We start from the raw sequence: 24653 nt of genomic DNA on the forward strand, positions 1-24653 counted from the left end.
AAGCAGCATGCAACAGAACTCAGAAAATCTTTTAGAGTAAATTCTGCTCCAAGAAGTCCAGACTTCTTTACTTTTACATATTATGTGTGTATTAGAGGAAATAGTACTCCTATCTATTATTCCTGCCTATTTTCTATTGCATTTTGAATGCTTATATTTATTTCCTGGTTCAGCTGGTGTTTAATAGCAACAGAAGCTGCCAAAGTGAAAGATTTGTTTCAAGTTTCCTTGCATCTTTCTGCATTTCCCTACCCTTTTAGGCATGGTTGCAGTGGACTTCAGAGTAGACATTCTACCTTTTACCCCATTTTCCCATCAGACTCCAAATAAATCCTTACACTACTTTTTAAGTTTTGTTCTCCAGTGAGTCACAAAAACTAAACAGTGTATTTAGTAAATAAATATCCTTCCCCATCAGAGGCAGAAAATATACATAATGTATGTTATATGAGATATAAAGATTTTGCATGTGAAAAATATATAGAAATATGTCTACTTAGCAAACCTGAAACATTTTGCTCCCCTCCAGAGAGAAACCTGAGGAGGAAGGAAAATTTTCCAGGAAGTCTCAGGCAGCACATGGGGTTTGGTCATCTGACAAACTTTCAGGAGAAAGTATTTTGTGAATGCTCAGAATTCTGTGTTCGGTAAGAAGCACTCTGCTCTAGAAAGCCATAAACTGTCAGCTTAGCTACTGTGAGAATGGTAATTGCACATCTGGTGTCCTGAAATGCCTTCTCAGCTGGAGAGAGGAACTTGGAGAAATAGTGAGTCACACTACCAGCTTTTGATGTGAAAATCCTGCCAGCAAGTGCTTGTGGAACATTCTTCTGCCTCCGTGAAGTTCTGTCACCACTAGCATTTGAAGCTGGGGATATTGCTATTCCCAACACACTCCTGCTTGAAGTACCAAGACTGTGGTGAGATCCTGCACATGCTCAGGTCAGTGAGAGGTTCCTAATAGATTTTACAATCTTTTTGAGGAGTCTTAAGTGTTTACAAAAACCAATGGTTATCACAACTTTTGTTATGGTGTATTATCTTTCTGTATTTGGACCTCCTAGGTTCTAAGAAAGGATTTACCAGATTGCTATCACTTGTCATTTCAATAAAGGTAAGTTGCACTATGTAATATTAGAAAGGAAGGGACCATAGGTTTTATAAAGCCATTAGACAAATAGCAGTTAACTTTAAATTCTTGTGTCCATGACACCCAACTTCCTATTTTCAATATACTCATGGCTGGGAGAGCCCCATCATCACCTGGGAAATTCACAAATGAAAACCACTGAGTATATGATTACATGAATTCAATTAGTTTTGGCAAAAGAAACTTCCAAGAGCAAGAGAAGCTTTAGCAGCAATGAAAACTTTTAACTGACCATTACTATTTCAGACTTTATACTTCAAGAATTAAAAAAAAAGGTGAAAAAAAATTCTTTACATTTTAATTTACAAAGTAGAAAAGCACAGAAAGTTAAAAAAAAAAAAACAAGAAAAAAAAGAACAACAAAGCTCATGAAAGAATTATGATTGATCAAAAAGATCTTATTATCTGTCACAAGGAAATATTATTTGGGTTTAACCCATCTGGCATAGAAGAAAGTGAATCTATTCAGTAACAATTCACCCACAGCCAAGAAAAGATCGGCTATTACTGAATCTAAATTGCTGAGAAATATTCTCTGTGAACAGTATCAGGTACCCGAAGAACAAATAAATTATCACCCTCAAAGTTGACACTATGTTGAGAAATGAAAGCAGAATAATACTCACACTCCTCTCTAATAGCTTTACAACTTAAAAAAAAACAACCAAAGAAAACAACCAAAAACCCCAGTAATATTTAAAGCATTTATTTTGGAAGCACTACTTTTAAGAAGTGTGTTATTCTTACAAGTATTATCACTATCTAGTGACCCTTGCTTACAGATCTGTTTAGCCAGAAGTCTTGAATGCATCATGGAAGATGAAGACAAAACCCATCCCCATTAAGTAGCATAAAAATGAAGTAGCATCATGCATCTAGCTGGAATGGGAAACCACAAGGATCACAGTAATGCCAAAATTAACTCAAGTACACATTTTGATTTGGTAACAAAACATTTTCAGAATGACAGCATTGATATGACTAAGGATACTCATATTACTCAACATCAAATTAGTCCTATTCTATAGTCACGTGAGTCTGTTTTTATATATACACTTAAGTATATATGTATATTTATACACATACATACATATACATGAATCCTTGATGTTAAATGAATTTTGGAAAACATAACAAATCACCAGAATTTGACAAACCATGACAAAATAATTAGTCATATCCTGAAAAGAAACAGAGGACTAGAATGATAATCATGTTTAGAATGTTAGTTTCAATTCAGTTTCAGAAATAATGAATAGCATTATAAATGTAAGAATTGAACTGTACTGTAATTTCCTGCTTTGTCAATCTTGAAATTTTTACAAAGACTGCCTAGTTGAATCTTTTTAAATACACTCTTGTGGATTTATTCGTGCAATATCTTTTAATTACAAGACTACATATTGTAACACTTACAATTAAATTGTATCAGTTACAATTCAGTCAGAATACAAAATTTCCTTTGACTCAAGATCCTGTAAAAGGGAAGCTTTCAGCACTGAAGGACAGTTACTGCAAAATCAAAGACAGAATTAAAAAGGGTCTTTCAATTTAATAGCAGAATTGTGATACAGATTCAGACATACTTTTTTTCAGGACTTCAAAAAGCTCCCTGCTATAATGTGCTAATAAATATACATGAAGGATTATAAAATTAATAAAAACTAAGTTAAATCAATGAAACATGGAAAAGCTTTATATTACAAAACATTTAATTTATAACTTTTAAACAGCATTGAAGACTAAGTTTAAAAAATGCAATCTTTTTGGTAGGCTTGCAATTTATTCAAATAATGTGTACTGAAAGGCACCTTTGAGATTTTGTGTTTCAACAATTAAAACTGAACCCTTACCTGAAAAAGGACAGCAGCATAAAATCAAATATGTAAATACAATTATAAAGTTTAAAATTCTCAGTGCTTCTTAAAACATGAAAAGTCTTTGTTCTGCTCTCCTTTAAACTGACATGTATGGCTCACTGTGAGATGTGCCAGAACTAGTCTGGAGGTTGGTGTGCTGCCTATGTGTGCTATGGTGGAAGTGTGCTGTTGTGTAAAGAAACATTACTAGGGGAGCAGTAGAACATTTCTTTTCCATGGCTACATTCCTGGGGGTGCAAGACAGTCATGACAAACCCAACTGCCATCACCAGCACACCAAGAACAAGAATCAGGCAGGATATGAGGTTATCTGAATGGTTCCACCGCTCCTTGGACAGCTTTAGATAACACGCTGATGGGATGATAAAAACAAGTGGGGTAGCACTCAGAACTCCCTGTGTGTGGGAAAGAGCAATAGAAAAAAACTCATAAGCATGTTTATTTACATGTGAAGAACAAAAACCTGAACTTTTTAAACAGTTGTGATTAGACTGATGCAACTGTGAAAACAGATGATAAAGGCCTTCTCACATGTTGCTGTACAGAAAGCCTTTTTTTCAAAGTCCCAAATAATATTCAAAAATATCTGTTAAACTATTTCAAATAATTCAGATTAATTGAAATGTTTTTGCTTTGCCGATACAGAATAACATTTTAACATTGCAAGAAGCATTAAATCTCATTACCCAAAGTTTCTCAGCTTAAGAGATATAGTCCAAACATAGTACTTCAGTACTTGAACTGAATTAAAATATTTAAGATAATTCCATGGAAGAGTTTAGATATAACACTGCCTTCAAAAGGAATAAAATCTTTTGAAAAGTGGAAGCATCATGTAGTAGTTCAAAGAATTCTGATCAGTTTTGACATTTATAACCTGATTTAGGTTGACTTCCCTATGAAAGTAAAGCTCCTTTTGACAGAGCTCTCACTAAAAATTCAGCTCCTCTTTAAATGCTCTCTTAGAAATGGACAAACAAAAACACTTAAAAAATTTCTTTTTACAGTAAAGCCACTGCAGATTAGCATATGAGTTACATGTCAAAAGGGAGCAATATGTAGAAATTTTGAACATTCATTTTGTTTCATACTTAACAAACACTATGTTTCAATTTAATTATGGTGGTGAGATAGTAATCCAGCCTAACTAATAACTTTACATCATCATTTGTACAAAAGTCACAATATTTGTATGGTAGAACCTGTTAACAGTGATCAATATAGACATCAGAAATAGGTATAAGCACAAAGTATCTTCTCCATGAAAATTAAGATTTAGGTCTGTGAAGTAACACGAACCAGCATCCCAGTAAAAGAACAGCAAAGGAAACTCTGTGACTCTTCGACTCCCATATGACTCAATAGTTTCCCTGGGGAATTACCACCAGGCAAACACAACGGCTCGTGTTTTGTTCTAAAACCAGAAAGCAGGGAAAGAGTAAGTAGGGTCAGATGAACCATATCAAATGCCATCTGTGGTGAAGAGCCAAAAGACAGCTCTTCTGCTGGACAGAAAGACAGCTGAAAAGACAGATCACCTTTCTTTCATATGTAAACACTCTGTCTATTCATTTTTCCCTAATGCTGATAACAAGACTGAACAATCTGAGCACAATTATTACATCCAATAAATACCCACAGCTGTATTGTTAAATTCTCTCTTGAAAGGAAAAAAACCCAGAATATAGGAGCTACCCATGCAAATGCCTGGCTACAACTTCTACTTGCAACTGAATAAACCTATCAGCTTTACTGACTAATTGCTTAAAAAAAAAAAACCTAAATTGATGAAATGCTTGCTTTTTAGGAAATTGTGTATTTCCAGTGACCATCCCTGTGGTTTAGCAATAGCTGATTTTTTTTCTTTCTACCTCCCTCTTTGTTTTTTGCCCCTTTGACACAAATCAGTCACTAGAATCTGCCCCAGTGTTTAATAATTTGCCAACTTCATCAGAAGCAGGCATGAGAGAGAGAAATGCTAAATTCAGTACCACTATACAGTTTGGATGAGTATTTTAGTGATTGATGCTGCAGCTTAAACACATTTGGTAAGTCATAGCCACTTGTCATATCTACAAAACTAAACCCTCCACAAACATGAATTTTACAACCATATGAATTTTACTTCTTGAAGTTGCTTTCACCTTTCGTTATCTGTTTTTGAAGCAAGAATTCCTTCTTCTTACACTTCTACTGACTGCCAAATTACGTAAGATTTTCAGTAGAGCTGTGGATTTTACAAAGTTCTGAGTTATTAATAAGTGATTTATTAAATAAAAGAGTACACAGGTTCACTTACATTCAGCTCTAAAACTATTCCAAGGCAATCATACACTAACGATACACCAGTCGCCACAGCAACAATAACTACTGTCACAACAACATGGAAAACTGTTGAGAGGTTCCCATGGAAAAACACATTTGCAATCACCTGAAACAGAACCAAAATTTTAAACATTGATTTTTCTCCTTATGTTATCCAACAGCTTACTCCAAACCTTCTAACCTTAGGAAACTAAAGGAATGGGTGAGAATACACTGGCTGAATTTTACTTACCTCGCTTCAAGAAAACATCTTCATTTGCTTCCAAAAATAACTCATAACTAACATTACTAAAATTGCAGAACGCTTGCCAAATTGACCTACTTATACCAGGAGGATTTTAGGATTTACTCTTTTCTCATTTGCCCATTACAAAATAAATCTACTTACAATTATTTATTGAATCGATGGATTTCCTATATGGAGATACTTCTAAAAAGCAAAACTATTAAGAATGAAAAGTACACATTTTTGGCTGTTCTTAAAACAGTAACAACAGTGTCATTTATGCCAAACTTGGAATTTTAAGCAGTCCTGATATTATTAAGTAATTATTAATATAATGTTGACTAATACTATAATAAATGTAAAACAACATTATATGGCCCCATACTCATTGCATGTAGCAGGATAAAATATGCTGCTATTTATCACAGATCAACCATAGACTTCAGCTACAATATGTATTAATGATGTGAGAATATTATTAATATATAACAACAGTGTTAAAAGGAAAATGTAATAAATTCTTACCTCTCTGGTCACAAAACATTCAAGGGGGAAGGTCAGAATTACAGTAACTCCATAGCAAAACCTTCCAAATGTAGCAAGGTTGTCATCTCTACAGTAGTTTTCAAATATATCTCCTGAGGTATAGCAAAACACCAATTAGCTTGAACTTCACAACATTTACCTATATTTGCAACTTGAAGTGCAGGTTACTGGAGTTACTGAAGTAACTGAGATTTTCTGATGCCCTCTTCTATGTAAGTATGTAAGTAGAAACTAGTTATGGTCACAAGTTATGTCCAGGAGCAACTTTCACCTTATTCTGCTGCTGGTAGGAGTGTTTTTATCTCAACTAGCATTTATCTTCAAAAAATATTTTAAAATACACATATCAGCATTTGTCATCTGTTATCTTTCCCGTAACACAGATTTTGTATGAAATGCCGGTGTTTGATTAAATATGTGACAGATTCAGAAAGAAAGCTTATGTGCAAAAGACAAATTTTCCCTAAAAACTCCTAGAACAACAATTACATAAAAAAAGGTGAAAGTTACCTTTCACCTTTTACCTGTGAAGAACTGCATTTCCCTGATAGTATCTAATCACAGCTAATAAACTGAAGAATTTCAAGTATTCTGACCCCAAAAGCCCATTATAAACATAGGGATTATTACCTTGCAAATCTTCTTATATCTAAAAACAAAAGCACCACTTTAAATTCAAATCATCTTGCTTGGTGTTTGCCACAAAGAATCTGTAATAATGATCTCTGAGGCACAAGAGACAATGCAAGACTGACAAGATGATCTATCAGTTCTCCTTTATGTGATTATGATACTGTTGCATGATTTACTCATTTAGGGATCACAATGACACTGAAGAAGGCATATTTTAAACAGCCAAAAGATTTTGACAGAAGGGGAGACAGAAGGTGAGATGGAACCTGCTAACACAAGAGGCATCAGCTGAGGAAGAAAAGCAGGCAGAGCTTTCTGTACCTGAAAGTTCACAGCCAGCCTGAACTTGGTCTACCTACAGTTCATCTAAGACAGTGACTTACTCTGCTAGAGTAAGCACTGGAGGCAGGAAAAAAGGACAAATAAATCAGGAGTCCCCATCCTACAATTTCTCTGTTCTCAACTAAATGCTGCTGCTCATCAGATAAGGAAAAAGCTTGGAAGCCTCCTCCTACAATCCAGAATGTCACTATTAAGTAACAGAAAATACACTTGCTTATGAAATGTGTATTTTCCCAATAGAAAGTAATGCACTGAAACCAATTTATACCTTGTTCTTATGAATATATCTTTTTCACTTCAAGAAAACAATGTTAAATAGCACGATGCAACATTGCTTATATATAGTTATGTGTATTCATATACCCACAAAGGGGACAGTAGGATTAGTAACACCAGAACAGCTGTTGCAAAAATAGGAAATATCTCTACGATGCTGTATTACTACAGACAGGAAAAAAGTAAGAAAATATACACAGATATATACCAGATACCCTGTAGGGAATTTTTGTTCTTGCTGCTCGCTGCTGCTGGACTATGTAGATAAATCACAGCTGTGTAGTCCTCACAAGTGTCCTCTAAGTGTTTTAATGGTGGAAGTATTCAAAGGGGACTTCCACTGGTGAGGCTTATGCTTAAGAATCTAACAGCTATTAGCATGTAGGTAACATTTTGGACCCTGTTTTAGTTGTTAGGTAACTATGAGGAATGTCCTATTTCTGCCCAAATCTACTATGATTTTTGCATTTTTATAGTCACCGAGATATGACAAGGCAGAAATATAAGGATTATAGCAAGCACCAAAATTGAGGGATCAAGCAGTTTACCTTCTGTGTATCCTGTAAAAGTCATATATCCACAGGCAGCGAACGCTACACTGATGACAAGAGCAAAGGCCACAGACATATGTGTGACTTGAGACCAATTCTTTAATGTGGGTTCTTCCAGAGACCCATATATTAAAAAGCTGTTATGATGGCAGATGAATGCTGAAACACACATGACAGTTAAAGCCAATGTACAAATTCATGCATAAATGCATAGAGACACAGCACAGTTTGAATCCACTCATTATTAAATACAAACATTAATCTTGCAATGAATGCAAAGATAAATGGCTTGAACCTTTGCTTGCTTAGTTGATTTGATGAAGGTTTATATTCATCCTGAGATGATTCTGATTACATTACTTAAATGCTATGCCATTTCACACCCTCCACATCTCCATTCCACAGCTATTTCCTCTTCCTGCTCTTCTTAAGAACCCAACAGTAGATTTGAGAAGCTTTTAAAAAAATCTACAGAGCCATTTGCTAGTTTCAGACTTCATATGGCATCCATTGAAGGCAGCAGCAATCATTGGGAGGATTCAGATTATCACAATGTGTACAAGAAATAATATACCAGGTCCTGCAAGCAGGAACAGATTTCAGAATGAGGACTTTTCTGTTAGAGGTTACCCAAGGGAATGCAGAATGATCCCAGCTCCCTCAGTTTATCAGTTGGATGAACCCTATGATGCAGGGGCTTTAGGATGACCTGCACAGGTGAGCTGGACTCACGTGCACACTGTCTCTGATACAGTGGCAAGCCTCTAGGGCCAAATGGACAATGGATGAGGTTAATGTCTTACACAATAACAGTGACATTCATATGGATCATTCAGCCAATTTCTTTTTTTTCTCTACACCAGCTTAACATGAAGATTAAAGAAAAATCCTTGTTCAAAATATTAATATTGAAAAAAAAAGAAAATCAACAAAAGCAAAAAACACTTACCAAATGACATCACCCCAATGGCTTGTACTGCATTTGATTTTGCAAATATCCATGCATTTTCTGATTTGGGTCTAAAACAGACATTTAAATAGATTACCCTCTTTTCAATTATCAATTATTAAAAATTACTCAGGTAATAAGCTGTAATACAGAACTGCTGCTAGACAGATCTCCAGAACTCTCTGAAATAGCCCCAGTGTTTATCAACAAGCTGCAACAAGGCAGATACCTTTCTCATCTCCCTTTCTTTGATTCAAAACAAACATGGTAACCAGTGTTTACAATCAAAAATGTCAGCCTTTGAACAAAAAATGAAACAAAAATTTCAGTTTTGTAAATAAACTCTTCAAGTCAGCATATACCAAGAGACAGCAACACAGAAGGTAAAAACTGTTACTGATTCTGACTAAGGTTATCTCAACTAAAAATGCCCTCCGACTATTTAGAGGCAATTTCTACCTTTGAATTGAGATACGTAATCAATGCAGTCTAGAGACACCATTTTACTAGGCTACAAATTAAGTGAGGGAGTTTGCCTTTCTTTACACCTCTTCCAACTGTTCCTCATAGTAAAGAGATTCTGTTACTTTTCCCAAAACATAAAAGAAAGTGTAAGAGAGTAGATGGAGACTTTTACAGTCAGGCAAGAATGTAATATTCCCCACACCTCCTCCTCTAAAATACACTCACAGATTTGAACCTTTGATAATTGCAATGCTTATGGGAGGACCATCAGCAAACTTTGTTAAAAACCATTTACTCCATGAACTTCATCTTGGAATAAGGAGCCAAAATGAAAAAATAGGGAAGGACACCAAACAGCCTTTTCCAGAAATAAAATTTGCTAAAAACATCAAATGGAATTCACAAGCTAGTTAAATACTGAATTTGTAATATTAAAGCAAAGACAATGAAAAACAATGCAGAGAAGCCTGCTCTTAAAAAGTTTGCTACTGCTAACCTTGAATGCTCTGTTTTTATTTACAGGGAAAGCTGCTGTCACCTGAGGCCTTAAGATGCTCTTTTCCTGCTGCCCTAGGATGCAGCATGGCACTCAGGCCAGTTATGTGAAGGTAACAATAGCAGCTTTATCTCTCCCTCTCTTTGGTGATCTCTCCCTCTTGCTGGTTTTGACAGCTGTAGTGGCATATGCTATGCCAAGTTTCATTGCTTTCAAATATTTAAATTACACCTCCAGCCCCTAAAAATAAACAGATTAAAATAAAAGTAATAATAATAAAGTAAAAAAAAGTTGCAGTTTCCTCTTTCAGAACTCATATCTTACTATTTCTTGAGTTCAAATAGTCAATCCTTCCTCTTCCATATTAATAAGACTGAGATTTAAAGTACCTAATGGACATTCAGTTTAGACTTTTCTGCTCTTAAGCTGTAGTTGTAAAGCTTAACTTTGAAGTTAACAGAAACTGAATATAAAATCAAGTTCCCTTTTTTTGTCCTCAGGTACAGTATATTGTCTTGAACTGCTATAACATACTGCTTTGAGCCTTAAGCAGCTGAATATGGCCCTCCTAAAATATCCTCAGACTCAGCACATAGATGTAAAGTGCTATGGATGAAATGGAGCTATCTGGTGCTCATCTTGAGAAACAGGAGTTCTGACCCTCTACAGCTACTGTTGTTCCTTATACGCTCCCCTAATATTATAGTGCCACTGATTTCAAATCACTACACCTAGTGATGCATCTGAAAAATTAATATTAATAATTTTGAATGTAAAATTTTTCAGGAAAACATTCAAACGTTCACATCTGATTGGGAAAATTGCAATAATATTTCAAAATAAAAAGAGTATAAAGGAAGCTAACATTCTACTTTTTCCATTCTGTAACCACTAGAGGTCAGCTTTGATAATAAACATACAAAATGAAAATTTGTTTTACATTTTTCTTTGACAGCAGAATTTATCAGTTTTCTTTGACTCTTTCCTAGCAATATTTAAGTTAGATTATCTAATACCTTATAAGACAAAATATTTTAAATGCACAAGAAAAAAAGAATGCTTTCACCTGAAACACATTTAATTTCTTTGAAAATGGTACATCCTGAGCAATGCCATATTATGAGCACCTACAAATACAGATTTAAAAAGGGAATTCAGAAAGCACAGGAATTTCACTTGATACATTTTTAGTAAAGTGGCCAATTAATTAAAAAAAACAAATCACAGGAGCTGGTTTTCACCTTGCATAGTGTTAGCTTATGCACTAGAAATATGCAAAAGACCAAGATACTGCTTTGCTCTACCAATGAATGACAAATCAGATTAGGAGTATTATTTGGGGGAAAAAATCCAAAAGAACAAAATCCTGCTTATTTAGCAGCCTAAGAAGATAAAATCCTTCCATTCTAGCTGCAAAATAGAGGAAGAATTTCAGATCCCTGATTTGAACACTATCAACAGCTTGTTATGTCCTACATGTATGCTGGTACAGATGTGCCATTTTCTTCAGTAACTCATAATGCTGCATGTGCTTTGAAAAACATTTTCATATTGTGGGAATAGAGGGATCTCATGCAGTGAAGCACACAGCCAGAAATTTCATTTCTGAGTGTTTGGAACTGAGAGTCAACAATTCTAGAGCTGTGATCACATCAATAAGAAACTGCCCCCAAGTTCAGTCTGCAGTATACAGAGACTTATGAAAAGCTCCTGGGAAAGGGTGCAGGTGACATGAAAGCATCTATATAAAATAAGACTACATAAAAAGACTTCTCAGAAAGAGAAAACTGTCAGAAAACAGTACGTGTGAGTTATGGAAGAGCCATATAATGAACAATTACATAAAATCACTCACAAATCAAAAGGCAGTTAATGGAAACATCATCTGTCAAAGTAAACATACACACATTGACATAAATATATGCATCTCTGTAGTCAGATGCATACAAACACTGAAAGAATATCACAAAAATACAGGATAACTTGTTGTGGTTTTTCAATCCTGCTGCTACAATTTAAGATGATTTTTTTTTTTTTTTTTGACCTTTGTTCTGACCTACATTCTTGTTAGGAGTTATTACGGGAAGATTTTAACTGCTGCTTATACAAGAATAGCATTAGCTGTGAAAATCCATGAATGACAAAACCAGTTAGCTCTCCACTTCTCACTCATGTATAAAAGCATAGGCTATGCCTGCATGAACAGGAAGTTTTTTCATATTGAAGAAGTATTAGTTAGATGAAACAATGAAAGGTAAGAGAAGAAATACATTTTTGAACTAAATGCTGACAGCTGTACTGTCTACCATATACAGTAGAAGCTGAAACACAAAGTAAAACTGAGATGTGATTTACCTGTAGTTCTTGGAACAAAAATAGTAAAAGACTGAGTAAAAAGACAGTCTAAGGGAGTTCCTATACAGGAAAAAGTTTTAGCTGAAACTAAGACAAAAGCAAGACAGACTAAAGGTAGTGAGGCTTAAAAATGAAGACACAGAGGGTAAGAAAATAAGATTACTCAGTCTTCAGTATATGTAAGTGAAAATGTACCATAATAAACAAATTAATGAGTTCTAAAAAGCTAATTTACGTAAGAAATGGAAATTGAGAAGAACAGATGAATCAGGCAAAGGATAAGACATCCTAACAGAGAAAGCACGCAGATCATGAGTAAGAGTTGGGAAAATCTGGCAGTCTAAGATGGCCTTTTACTTCTTGTAAAATACTTTCAGCATAATAGTCCCCATCTTAGGATCAATGAAGATACAAAAGTCTTTTCAGTCATTTCTATATAAATGCTGCAGCAGAAGAGTGCATGAGAAACAAAACATCTTTAATGAAGGCAAGAGAAATAAATATCCCTGATCTCAACCAGCTTATGTCTATGAAACACTGACTTGAAAAAAAGAAAGGTCATTTCTAGAGAAGAACAAAGTAATACGTTTGAGCGGGGAGCTACATGTTGGAATGAGCAAAAGACCACCATTGTTTTGGATTGAAGATGAGTGTCCAGCTGCCAAGTTTAGGTGCAAACCAGCAGTTAACAATATAATCCAGAATCATCTCACAGATTCATTCAGGTTTAATTCAATGATTTAAACATTTAGAAAATCAGTTGTAACATTTCAATTTAATTCTATTCTAAGGTAAAATAACTTTTTAGGTATTTTTGACTTTTAAAAGTCAAACTTTCAAAAGTTGAAAAATACAGAAAAGTTCATAGATGCTGAATATAACTTTAATCAATACAATGAAAAGAAAATGAGTACAGCTCACATTAGCCTTGGATTTTATATTAATCAAAGTCATCTTGTGAAAGAACACAGACAAGGCAAAGCTATTATGTCAGCCCAACTTAGACACAGCTACTTCTACTCTTCTTTCTTCCTTAATGAATTACTTAACAGTTCTGTAAATATAAAGTAGCTTAGTTGGGTTTTTTAATTTCATCACACAAAGTTTACCTTTCCTTACTACTGGATTTTTTTATATGAAGGAAAAAATCAACTTTTTACTTTCAAGTTTTTTCCTGAGCCCTTGGTGTTTTATCCCTGTGATCAGCTGCCAGTTGAGTAATTCTCACATCCTCTTTATGTGTAGCAGATGCTCTTGAAGTTTTTCATAGACATTTATGTATTATGGAGACACTGACATCATAACATTCTTGCTAAAGAACACCAAATTAAATTAAAATGATCTCTCTTTATAAGCTACATAAAATATTTTTACAACAAGGAATGTTAGTTTCAGGTTCAAAGCATGAAGTTATTCCATGCAGTATTAGCATGCTGCGCTTTACAGTTTGAGTTAATTCTTACCTATTTTTTTACAATCACAGTAAGTAAATACCCAGCCATAAGCAGATGGGAATAAAGATCAGGTCAAAATGTATTTTTATCCAACATCTTAAAATACTGGGAACGAACTCTTAATAAGCCAGAACACTGCATTCTATATGCAGGTTTATTATGTAACTCAGTTATCAACAATCATATGGATGATAGTTATCAAAACCAAAACTGAAAATAAGAAGTACCTCAGTTTTATATTTGTCATAAGAGGAAATAAATCAAACCAAGTAATCTGGCATCTTATTTTTTTCTCATGAGTATGTGACAATAACATTCCTAAAATGTCCTTGGACAATGTGCCCCAAACTCAAAGCAAATAAAGAGGAAAACAAACGAAAAAAGAAGCAACATTCAAAACCTTGCAATTCCTGTTTAAAATAGTAGTATTATTTTTGTTTCTCTGGTGGTCTATAACATTGCAGAAAGTTTCAGATTATTGCAATAGCAATAAATCCTTTGTTGCTTTGTTGTCCAAATAAGACTTAATTTTCAACTAGAGAATAGATTGCATTTAAGCAAAAAAAGTTTCATCATTTCCACATAATGATCTTGTACCTCTCAAAGGAAAGAAATATTCACTTTGAAAAATCTAAAGGTAAATGAAAACTGATTACTACTCAGAAAGTAATTATCAAAGTGGGAAGATATCCAAATGGGATACCAGTGGAACCTGACCTGAGTCCAGTACTTTTGAATGTATTCAGCAATGACTTGAATGATGGAACAAAGAGGTAAAAGTACCTTTAATGGAAAGCATGAAATGTGCAATTAGCATAGTCATGCTAGAGAATGGGATGAAAAAAGAAAAATCATAAATATGTTGGTAAATGGAGAAATTATCTGATGAAGCAGCATTCAATTCTGAAATGACAAATTTAACCATTATGCAGAGGATAAAAAGGCTTCACAAGAACAAGGCAGGAAGAACAAATGAACAAATCCTAAACTTTGTGAGAAGAGTATTAAAGAAAGGAAAATCCACCAGCAAACAATTCTGCAGAGGACCTCATGCTTGGTAGTTCTACTAGACTGCTACTAGACTAAACTCAAGGCACATTCATCATTATCATGCTATTTTCCAAAGAGGCTAACATTAAACTAGGTTACATAAACAGAGGCATGGGATCCCCAGGGGATACAGTTGAAAAGGACCTTACAACACCTATTTGCATTTGCATTGAAGATACATCAATCTTTCTTCTCTGCTCCTCAGAGTGAATATCCCAGGCAGGTAGAACACAATGATTCCACTTTAATTTGCAGAAAACTTAAGGCAGCCATTGAGCATGATGAGAAGCAGAGGAAATGACAAACAGAGAAACTCCAAAGGTTTTGTCCATAGAAGGGATCCCCAAAGAGGGACAAATTACAGCTTTTTTTACAAGTGTTTTTCAAGCACTTGAAAAAGCATAGTTTGCCATCCATATCCAGGCCAAGAAGCAACCAATATGAAATGGAGTCATACACATTTAGGAAGAATTCATGAGAAAAGGCTAGTTAAGGGTTGGAATGGGAAACCATGGAATTGTCTAGTTTGTTCTTGGAAATCATCTGTCACCAATGGCAGGCACATAATGAGTTCTGTCACATAAAAATTGATGGGATTAAGTACTTTTGTCCCCATCAAACCTTTATCCAGGATTGTACAAATTCTTTTTCTATATGACAGATACAAGGACTGTGCTTTTATAATAATGATTTTTAAAATCTCTTTGGGAATTCTGACTTCTATTGTATTTTAATAAGAATTCACAGTAAATGTGTTAATTAACTCATTTCATTTGTAATATGATGAGACCCATGTTAAAATGTAACATTATTCTTTATTTTCATTGCAAAAAAAAAAAGTCATACCACTATACAACTAACAAAATAGAAGAGAGTTTTAGCAATTGAAGTGTATGCCTAACTGTAAAATGAAAATAGCAAAGATAGTAAAAATAGACATTAACAAAATGTTGGTGAGGAAAAAATATTACCAACTGTTTATCAACTTGCTAGATGCATTTTTGAAAACAAGAAGTGTAAAGGCAGAAATGGAAGTCTCTAAAGAATTAAGAAGTAAAACTTCAAGAATCACTCAAAACTGAACAGCATGTACTGTAAGAAAAAAATAAAACCATGCATTCCATATTTTTCAGTGCATCACAACTGTGGAGAAGAAATGTTACCATAGTAACAAGGTTATCAGTAACTATTATATATAGCTTCTTCCTTTTTTAACAGGGAGTTTTGAGATTAACCTTTTAAATACCCCTTTGACACACAGTGAGAAAAACATGCTGCTCCAGAAATATGGTGGGGAGGGAAGTTCCACACCTTTCTGAGGGGAGAGATTTTGTGGATGATAGACAACATCATCTGGCACAACTTAAGAAACTGCTATTCTAGGCATCTTCCTACCATTAAACCTGAAAACCCTGCAATTAACCCATGTATCACAGCAGTAATACAAATGAACTATTGGGCCTAACACTGATGAAACAAAATCCTGGTGGAAGAATCTACTTAGGGAAACATAAGAAGTACCATATAAACCTGTTCCAATAAATAAAAAAGCACATTCAGAAATAGAATTTGTCATCCTTATTAATGTATCTATACATTTAAAGGATGAGAAAAAAGACGGCCCTTCTAAGCCTTTAAGAAATAACAATAGATTCATAACACTTTCTTGCAATATAATCATAAAAATATTGTTACAACACATATGTATGTGTATTGAATTGTCTAGAACACTCCAATGTCCAATGTTAAATACTACTCTCAGAGTACAAATTTTTCATATTATACAGCTGTTTTCTCAGAAATACAAAATGAAAAAATAAAGGTTTTATTATTGTATTACTTTCTAAAATTCTCAGTCTTTGTATATGATTTTTATTATGAAATTATTATATTTTATTTTATCAGAAAAATAAATATTCCTAGGATAGTAGCTATTTTAAGATTGTAAATATAGGCAGTCTGACAATAATGGAAAAAATAAATATCTCAAATGACTGACAATCTCACATGCTGGTTCAGGACCCCCTACTATTAGTCATCCATAATTTCCCATTTATCTCTAAGGGTTTTGAGACTTTCTCTAAATTTGCTTATACCCAATAGAAGAAAAAATTAAAAAGGATGATGGATTTTTAGCTGTTCATTTTGCATTACTGTTGATAGAGATTTTTCAGTTATCTGTCTGTTCCAAAACAGGCATGCTCCACAGCTACGCAAGTAAATGCAATAGTGAAATAACAGATTATATATGAATAGAAGTTCATGTTGTGGCAAGTGTAAGAATACTCACATTTGTGGACTGAAGGTTACTGTTCTCACCATCACAATAATCAGGATGACAATGGTTAGAATCAGAGAAAGAAGAGATATCTGTAAAGGTGAAAACATTAATTCAGTCAGTAAGCTGCTGAAAGGTTGTCCTTTGGGCAGGATAATGCATTTGTCAATTATTTACACAAAGTTATGACTGGCACTTATTTTCAATGGCATACAGAACAAAAAACCAAAAATCAACTGCTGTTATGATTTACCTTTCCCAATTTTGCTACATCTCGATATAAAGATATAGGTAATGTAAAGATGATGGTGGTAAGAAGAATTATGAGGTGACGGTCGGTAAGCACGTTATCCAGTCCAACTAAAGCAAAAAAGAAAATAAATTATTTATTTAAGAGACTAACTTGAGGAAAAGATTAGCTACATTTGAAAGATTAGAAGTAACAAACTGTTGGTGATCAAGCTTTTATTCTCTTTACTCAGGCTAAGTAACACTGAAAACTAGGCATTAACTAACACTGAGAAAGCCATGCACAGCATGGGCATAAACACAAGAATTCTGCAAATTCAAACCAAATGCATAACATATGGGATATATTAAATCAAAATTGCAAGCTCTGGATTCCTACATATAGATTGGTTTTAACATGTTTCATCCTGTCTGGGTCAATGCTGGGAGACTGCAAGTAAAAAATTCTACTACTTCTTTCTGCCATTCAGTCTTGACAATTTTTTTATACTCTGGGTTGACATCAATTACTGTGCTGTTTAGGACAGCATTGTTCTAAAAGAAGTGGCCTAAAATAAGTTAATTTTGAGATTTCTTTTGAGCACCTCCTTTCTTGTCATCAGCCAGCTTCCACTTGCAAAGTAGATTACAATGTGAAGGCAACTGTGCTGTTATAATATTCCATGCAATCGGTGGGATTTGTTTGTATAACTGGTGGGTTTTTTCAAGCCAATGACAACTTAAAATAAAACATCTCCAAATTTCAGTGAGGCCACCATAAATCATTGGCTTGAATGAATACTTGATGAATAATTATGGCTGGAAAGTGACTGGCAATTGACATGGAAAACTCGGTGTTCTGTTCCCTCTTTTCTTTGGGAAGTTATAATGCTTTTCCACCTCTTTCCAGGAAGGTATTCTACTGGATAGGTAATAAGATTTTCCATGCTGGTGATCCCCCCTAGAAGTCATATTATGTATAAATTATTAGATATTCACTGTCACTATCAATTTGATCAGGTATTCACAGAACAACAGTGTGACAATTAAAACTACCTCCACACCTTTCAGGTTTCACATGCTAAAAATCACAGTTCTGTGGAAATGAAACAGTTCATACAAATACAAATTTCCACTGCATTACAGACATGTTTTCTCTCAGTCTAATTTCCCAGTGAAGAATGTTTTATCTTAGCTGCTTTTGTGCTAAAGTAGATATCAAACACATACAGAAATTGCTCCACTGATGCTGCTGTGGAAACTCAGAGCACAGGAAGGGAAAGAATGGGGCATGAATTAAAAAGCATTACATTCATTATATTATTTGCAATTTATCCAGAATTATTCACTAGATGAAGTACAATTTCGCTATTTAAATTATTATTATTATAGGAACTGTCTAAAAAAAATTACAAAATCCAATAATCTTGTAAATACACAACTGTGGAAAACTCACTTCTATTTGCTTAGTATTTTCACTGAAGCATTTGGTCTCTTCACTGACACTGAGTCCACTGATAGCCAAGGACTAGGATTCATAGGGGGTTTTTTTGGGGAAAGTCTTATTAAAGGAAAAAAAACAAACTCAAAAACCCCACTCATAGACATATGCTTCAAGTTCTTGATTTGAACTAAATTTAAGAATAATTTAGAAGCTAAATTACAGGTAATTCCAAAAATATTTATGCTATGCTTCTATCCAATGCATAATCCCCCATTCCTAAAACTTTTAAATGCATCTTACCTCCAGGAATTCTCTGAAAAACTTTAGTTAAAGTGTCTCCTGTTATTATGTTGTAACTGATCATAGCTTAAAGAAAATAAGTTTTTTGTTAGTACAAGTCATAACCAAAATATTTGATTAACACTTAATATTTGATTGATATTTGATTAACACTGAATACACACACATTTTGTAGACTTCAGGATTATATGCCACTATCCCTCTAATATGAATTCTGGATAGCAGCAACAGGTTTTGTTTCAGGTTAAAAAAAATAATTATTTAATGCTTCCTTTTTTTTTTTTTTTTTTTTTTTAACAGGTACTGCCTAAGCAAAAAAGCAAGGCCATATGAACTTATTTCAGAAGAGGATAAAAAAGGCTTTCTATAACAGTTTCAAATAGCAATTCTTTGTCAGTTTATTTTCAAATGCTTGTTTCTATTTAGTAAATCTCCTGTGGTAGTCTAATAATCAGTTCTGCAATGAAATGCAAAGGACTTTCTAGCTCATGCAAAAAGCTAGCAAGCTCTTTAAACCAGAAAAAAGAAGAAAACAGATTAAGATATCAGATATGGAACCCTATTCCCTCTCATTATTAAGTGCTGTGGCCTTAACACTCAGATTTCATTCTTATCTAACTCTACACTAAGAGTGTGTAAATTTGTGCACGTGTGTATACATACACACAAGATATACACTCCATGGTCTTCACCATTTAGACGGCATATATCTAGGTATTGACCTTAACTATACACAAATACTCAGTGTTGTGAAATTTTAAGTCATTAAAAAGTCACTACTAATATAAATTAATTCAAACACATACAAGAGCATAACCATAGCTCTATGGTAAGAACTGAGACCTTTACAATTCTTTTTTGTTTTATCAATGGAGTAGTTGATTTAAAAAGGAGTATAGTAAATGCCTGCAGTAACCGTAACTTGACATCCTTAAAAGTCTCAGGTACCTGTAGCCAGACCCAAAATAGGAATTTTGATCTGTGACTCTGTGATCACCAAGTGCAGACTCTTGATATCTCAAGTCATCATGTCTTGCAGCTCCATGTGTGAAAATAATAACATTATTTAAGATTTGATTTAATTATGCTGCTACAGCTGGGGACAGATTCAGAATATAACTTTAACCTCTGGCCTAATAAATTCCTGCCCAGATTATACCTTTTTGTTCATTTACTGTTTCTTCTTCAAAGGGGTCATGACTGCCTAATTTCCCAGCACCTCATTGGCTGAACTAATGCTTTTGAAGAGCAATGACAGCACATCATATTCTAGCTAGAGCTGAACAGTGGCTTCCCCAATTACCATAACACTACATATCTGAAAGAAATATTAATTCAGTATACTCCTAAATTCATATTTTCCTTTTGTTTAAGATACGTTAGCTTTATGCTCTGCTACCTGACCCAGAACAGAATCTCCTTTGTTATTTTTCTGGCTACTTTTTTCATTAATTTTTGTATGTGTGATCATGAATTTATCTGCTCTTACATTTCAGTTAATTTCTATTATTCTGATCCTTCAATTCATTGAATTACTCCTCAGTCATTCGTCAGAACCCACAATATAAATTTAATTTTTTTTAAATAGCAAAGAATCATATACAGTACATTCTTCATATAGTTCTTAATATTCAATTAGTGAAACAATTAAGTAATGTGAAGAAGCTTGTTACTTATAAAACTTAAACATTTATATTTTATGTGATCTTACCAATAAATGGATATAAAAACTGGAGAGTTGAAAGGATTAGATAACCTACAAGACCATATGTTTCTTTGACCAGCTCTTGATAGGTTTTGGTGTTGGACAGATTTCCTCCTTTGATCAGTAATATAATGGAGTAGTCTGTTAAAATATAAAATTACTGTTAAAAGATAATATGAGCCAACTTGTGGTTGATTACTTTTCACCTTCTCTTACTCTAAAAAGAAAAAGTCTGTAAGAAGAAAAGCAGTGGCACTAGGAAGAGCAGGGATGAGAAATCTCACAAAATCTTTCAACCAGCCAAACCCAGGAGCTATAAGCTCATATTGGAAGAAAAATACTTTAAATCATAGTATAATCAAAGGTTTTCATTCTGTGGTCTGTTTTTAAAACTCAAGATTCAGTCAATTAACATAAAAACAGTGGACTCAAACAGGTTATTATGAGGGCACAAATATGAACATTCTTTCAAATGTTACCTCAACTCGGAAACTAAGGCTTTATGAAAATAAATGCAGTAAAAAGCAGCTTCATATGTTGTACAGTGTAATTCTTGACTTTTACTAATCTGCTCAAGGGATTAGTGAGGTAAGGAAGAAATCAGACGTTTTTATTGTCATAGATATACTTGTTTAAGGTATCATTAAGCTCAAGATCAGCTAAGATATTGAAGGGCTAATTTTATCTTTACAACAGAGACTGCCTTTAGAGTACCTGTGATATAGGCAACCACAAACAAAAGCAGTACTCCTAGAGGAAAACCAGCTTCCTTCATCGAATATGGCAATCCTGTGAAGCAGAAAAGAAGAGATTCTAGAAGACACTTTCCAAATATTTATTTGTGAGAATCAAAATAAAGATAAATTTAGATTTTAAAGAATGCTACTAATCTCCCAATTTGGACCAGCATGCTTAATAACCTCAAAACGATAATTTTCAGTGGACAAAGTGTTGCTTAAGTATGAAGTTCAGTAAGCATCTGTCCAACCTCTCTGATCATTATGGCTGAGACTCTAGGGTATTTTTCACTGAAGTGTGGTCTCACCTCTGCATTTTTGCAAAGTAAGCAAATAAATAGAGAGAAAAATCTTTAAAAACAGCAGCAGAAAGTAAGGAGTCAGTGTGATTCTCCAAGTTGGATACTCACGCATGAAAAAACAAGGCTGAATACAGAATAGTGAAGAAAAGTAGATTTACCTATAATGCCTGATCCTATGATTGAATTAATAATGTTAAACCCAGCTGACGCCAGATCACTGCTTCCTCCTTTATTCCTGGGCTTACTAAGGAGGGCTATTTGGTCATCTGTTTCTACCTGTTTCACAAAAACAAGGAAAACATTATACATGAGAAAAATGGGTGATAACACGGATTTTGCATACAGTCTATTAAAAATTTTAAAAAATGGTCATAGATTTATAGAAGTATTTTGATAAATAAATCCATTTTTTTCAGTGAGAAATCAAAGGGGTATTAAGCAGTTAATTCCTGTATAAGTCTGACCCGTAATCTTCTGTAATTCTCTGAAAAATAATAAGTGGAAGGACAGAGATATATATAAATTCAGAGGTAGGCTGCTAAATAAAGACATTGTTAGCCATGTTTCAAAGGCAGACATATGAATAAAGTATTTTTGAAAATATTTTGGTTAATACAAATTGGTCAGTAAAAAATGTTCCTGAATCCAGGAAATTAAATTAATTTCAAGACTTCCTAGTAAAGCATGCCAACATCTTAACATAATCTAACCCAAGGTTTTATCCAGTATTTTAACTATTTCTGTGCCACTCAATGGTTTAGTTAATTATGAATAGTTAATGACACTATAAAATCAACTAGTCTCAGAAAGTTTCTGTGGGAAAGAACCAAAGTTCAAAGCACAATATGTAGCCAGTAGCTTCAAAAATTAACGTTTGTATCTTCATAAAAGAACTTTTTAATAAACATGCAATAATCCTCTCCTTAGATTACCACTGTGCTGCCAGAGAACATTTTAGAATTATTCACTAGAAAGACTGTATTTTACCTGAAGTTGTGAAATTCAAGAGAGGAACAAGCATTTAATAAATAAAATGCTTGCCTCTGTTCTGTGTACTAAGTATGATTACTATGTCGTGGATGCAGCAGCCTATTTAACATACAAAGGAGGTAGTATAAACTCAGATTCTTGTTACTACTACTCCTGGAAAAAATTAAAGTTACTGAAAAATCTGTCATGATCTGAAGTCATCTGCGGGTAGACACATAAACTGACAAGCATAAGATTGTCTCCCTCTAGGAGGGTTACACATTGAAGTGGAACCTTTAATCCTTAAGCAGCACTAACATAAGAAGGGTAATACTGTCTCAGATCAAATGCCAGTATAGCGTGGTATCCCATTTCTGAGTGATGACCATGAAAGGTGCCTAGGAAAGAGCATAAGAACATAGGAAATAGCTAGTTAGCAAATAACTTCCCTGTCCCAGCTTTCCTCAGTTTATGAATTTTGGACTTCTCAAAGTGGTTGTGTTCTTGGTGCATCATACCTCTTAACACAGTGCTCCTTGATTTTTCCCCTTTTTTGAAACTGGGTATAACTCTCAGCATCTACCATATAGTGTGTCAGTGAATGCTACGTTTCAATTATGCATCCTAAAAAGAGACAGGTATTTTAATTTGTTCTAAATCTACCATTTAGTATTTTCTCTTGGTGTCCCCAAGTTTTTTGTGTCATCACAGGCAAACTAACCACTACTTCCTATCTTCTTTGTATCACATGGTTTCATAAGTAACATTTTCGCTCAGTCGTTTCTTATCTAGACTTGTGCTACATTTTTATTTCACTGCTGATTTCAGCAACAGAAACATCACTGTCATTCTCTCCTGAAATTTTAATGCTGTTTGCTAACAGTACAGTACAGGCAAAATTGCACTGAATAGAACAGTCCAGTTTCCCCTCCTCAGCTGCTACAAGAAATTAACACAATGCGCACTGCTAAACCCTGCTCCCTTTGCCCAGTTGGAAGGGACATATTTAAATGGGCAAAAGGAAAGGGCACAAAAAGTTGTGACACGGGTGAAACGGCTCCTATGCTAAGAGCGTCTGCCTCTCGCAGGGTCCTCTGCCGGGGCCCCCTGAGAGCCATGGGCCGGCCAAGGCCACCCGCTATGGCAGCGACAGCAGCGGGCGCGGCAGGAGATGATGGGGCGCTCACGCTCTGCTCCACACGCGACACCCAATTTCGGCCGTGCCGAGCAGCCACACTTCCCCTGCTTCACAAAGGTGAGGCCCCCGAGACCGCATCTCTCCCGCTGCGTGGTACCTATCGCTCTTTCTTCCTCCTACGAATTGAGAGGCAACTGAACAGAGATGGAAAGGCCGTCGCTGCCGCCCTCTCGACGGGGGAGCGGGGACGTTCCAGCAGCCGGTCGCCCTGAGCCGCCGCAACCGGCCGCGGTGCCCCTCATACCCATCCCCGGGGGCCGCGGAGCGCAGAGACAAGTCCGGAGAGTGCCGGCGGGCTCGCTGAGCCGCTCAGAGTCCCGCGGCTGGCCCGCCCCCAGTGTCCGCCCGGTACCTGGCGAGCGGCTGCCGGCAGTGGCTCCATGGCCGGTGGCGGCTCCACGGCCTGCGGGCCCGGGCCGGGCGCTCCCGTTCCTCGCGGCGCCCGCTGGGCTGGGGGCGCCGGTGGCGCCCGGCCCGCGCGCCCGGAACGGGCTCCCCTCAGGCGGGCTCGGAGCGGTCCCGCGGCGCCGCCGCCGTGTGGGAAAGGCGGGTGTGCCCCTGTCCCGCCGCGCCCGGCCCGGCCCGCGGCTGCAGGGACCTGTTGGACCGCGGTCAGGTGCCAGAGGAGAGCCCAGGGCTCGCACGGGCAGGCGGGGGCTGTGAGGCAGCGGCCCCTCCTCCGGGCGGCCCCTTCACTGGAAACATTCCAGAAAGTAAGCGCTTCTCTGCCCTGAATTTGTGAGACTTCGAGTTTACCCAATCCTCATTTACACCGAGGCACCAAGAAAGCTTTC

At 35.6% G+C, this 24653-nt stretch overlaps 1 protein-coding gene across 3 annotated transcripts; it reads right to left on the reverse strand.

Annotated features, from left to right (window-relative positions):
- Positions 1 to 1926: 1926 nt before the first annotated feature.
- On the reverse strand, positions 1927 to 24281 carry SLC38A11 (solute carrier family 38 member 11). 3 transcript variants are annotated; one of them, XM_005519746.3, is made up of 12 exons: positions 24212 to 24281; positions 21851 to 21968; positions 21368 to 21442; positions 20660 to 20794; positions 18949 to 19014; positions 17230 to 17336; positions 16989 to 17068; positions 8879 to 8949; positions 7927 to 8088; positions 6107 to 6219; positions 5330 to 5461; positions 1927 to 3425 (listed from the first exon to the last, which is right to left on the reverse strand). In XM_005519746.3, exons 1-12 carry the CDS (start codon positions 24239 to 24241, stop codon positions 3180 to 3182), a joined length of 1335 nt encoding a protein of 444 aa, XP_005519803.2. In that variant the 5' UTR covers positions 24242 to 24281; the 3' UTR covers positions 1927 to 3179. The 3 variants fall into 3 exon arrangements, with proteins under 3 accessions (XP_005519803.2, XP_014104728.2, XP_087915078.1); XM_014249253.2 differs by lacking the exon at positions 7927 to 8088; XM_088058952.1 differs by lacking the exon at positions 5330 to 5461.
- Positions 24282 to 24653: the final 372 nt, after the last annotated feature.

The sequence above is a fragment of the Pseudopodoces humilis genome, chromosome 8 (assembly GCF_049639895.1).
Source record: "Pseudopodoces humilis isolate 2021_Gansu_Grassland_sample_001 chromosome 8, ASM4963989v1, whole genome shotgun sequence".
Lineage (NCBI taxonomy): Eukaryota > Metazoa > Chordata > Aves > Passeriformes > Paridae > Pseudopodoces > Pseudopodoces humilis.

What these genes read in the sequence shown, in the direction of transcription:
- SLC38A11 (XM_005519746.3), bottom strand. Translation starts at nt 24,241, where the DNA reads ATGGAGCCACTGCCGGCAGCCGCTCGCCAG. An exon ending in TGCCGGCAGCCGCTCGCCAG is followed by an intron (nt 21,969 to 24,211) that starts GTACCGGGCGGA and finishes TTTGTGAAACAG; the next exon opens with GTAGAAACAGATGACCAAAT. An exon ending in GAATAGTTTTAGAGCTGAAT is followed by an intron (nt 3,426 to 5,329) that starts GTAAGTGAACCT and finishes TCCCACACACAG; the next exon opens with GGAGTTCTGAGTGCTACCCC.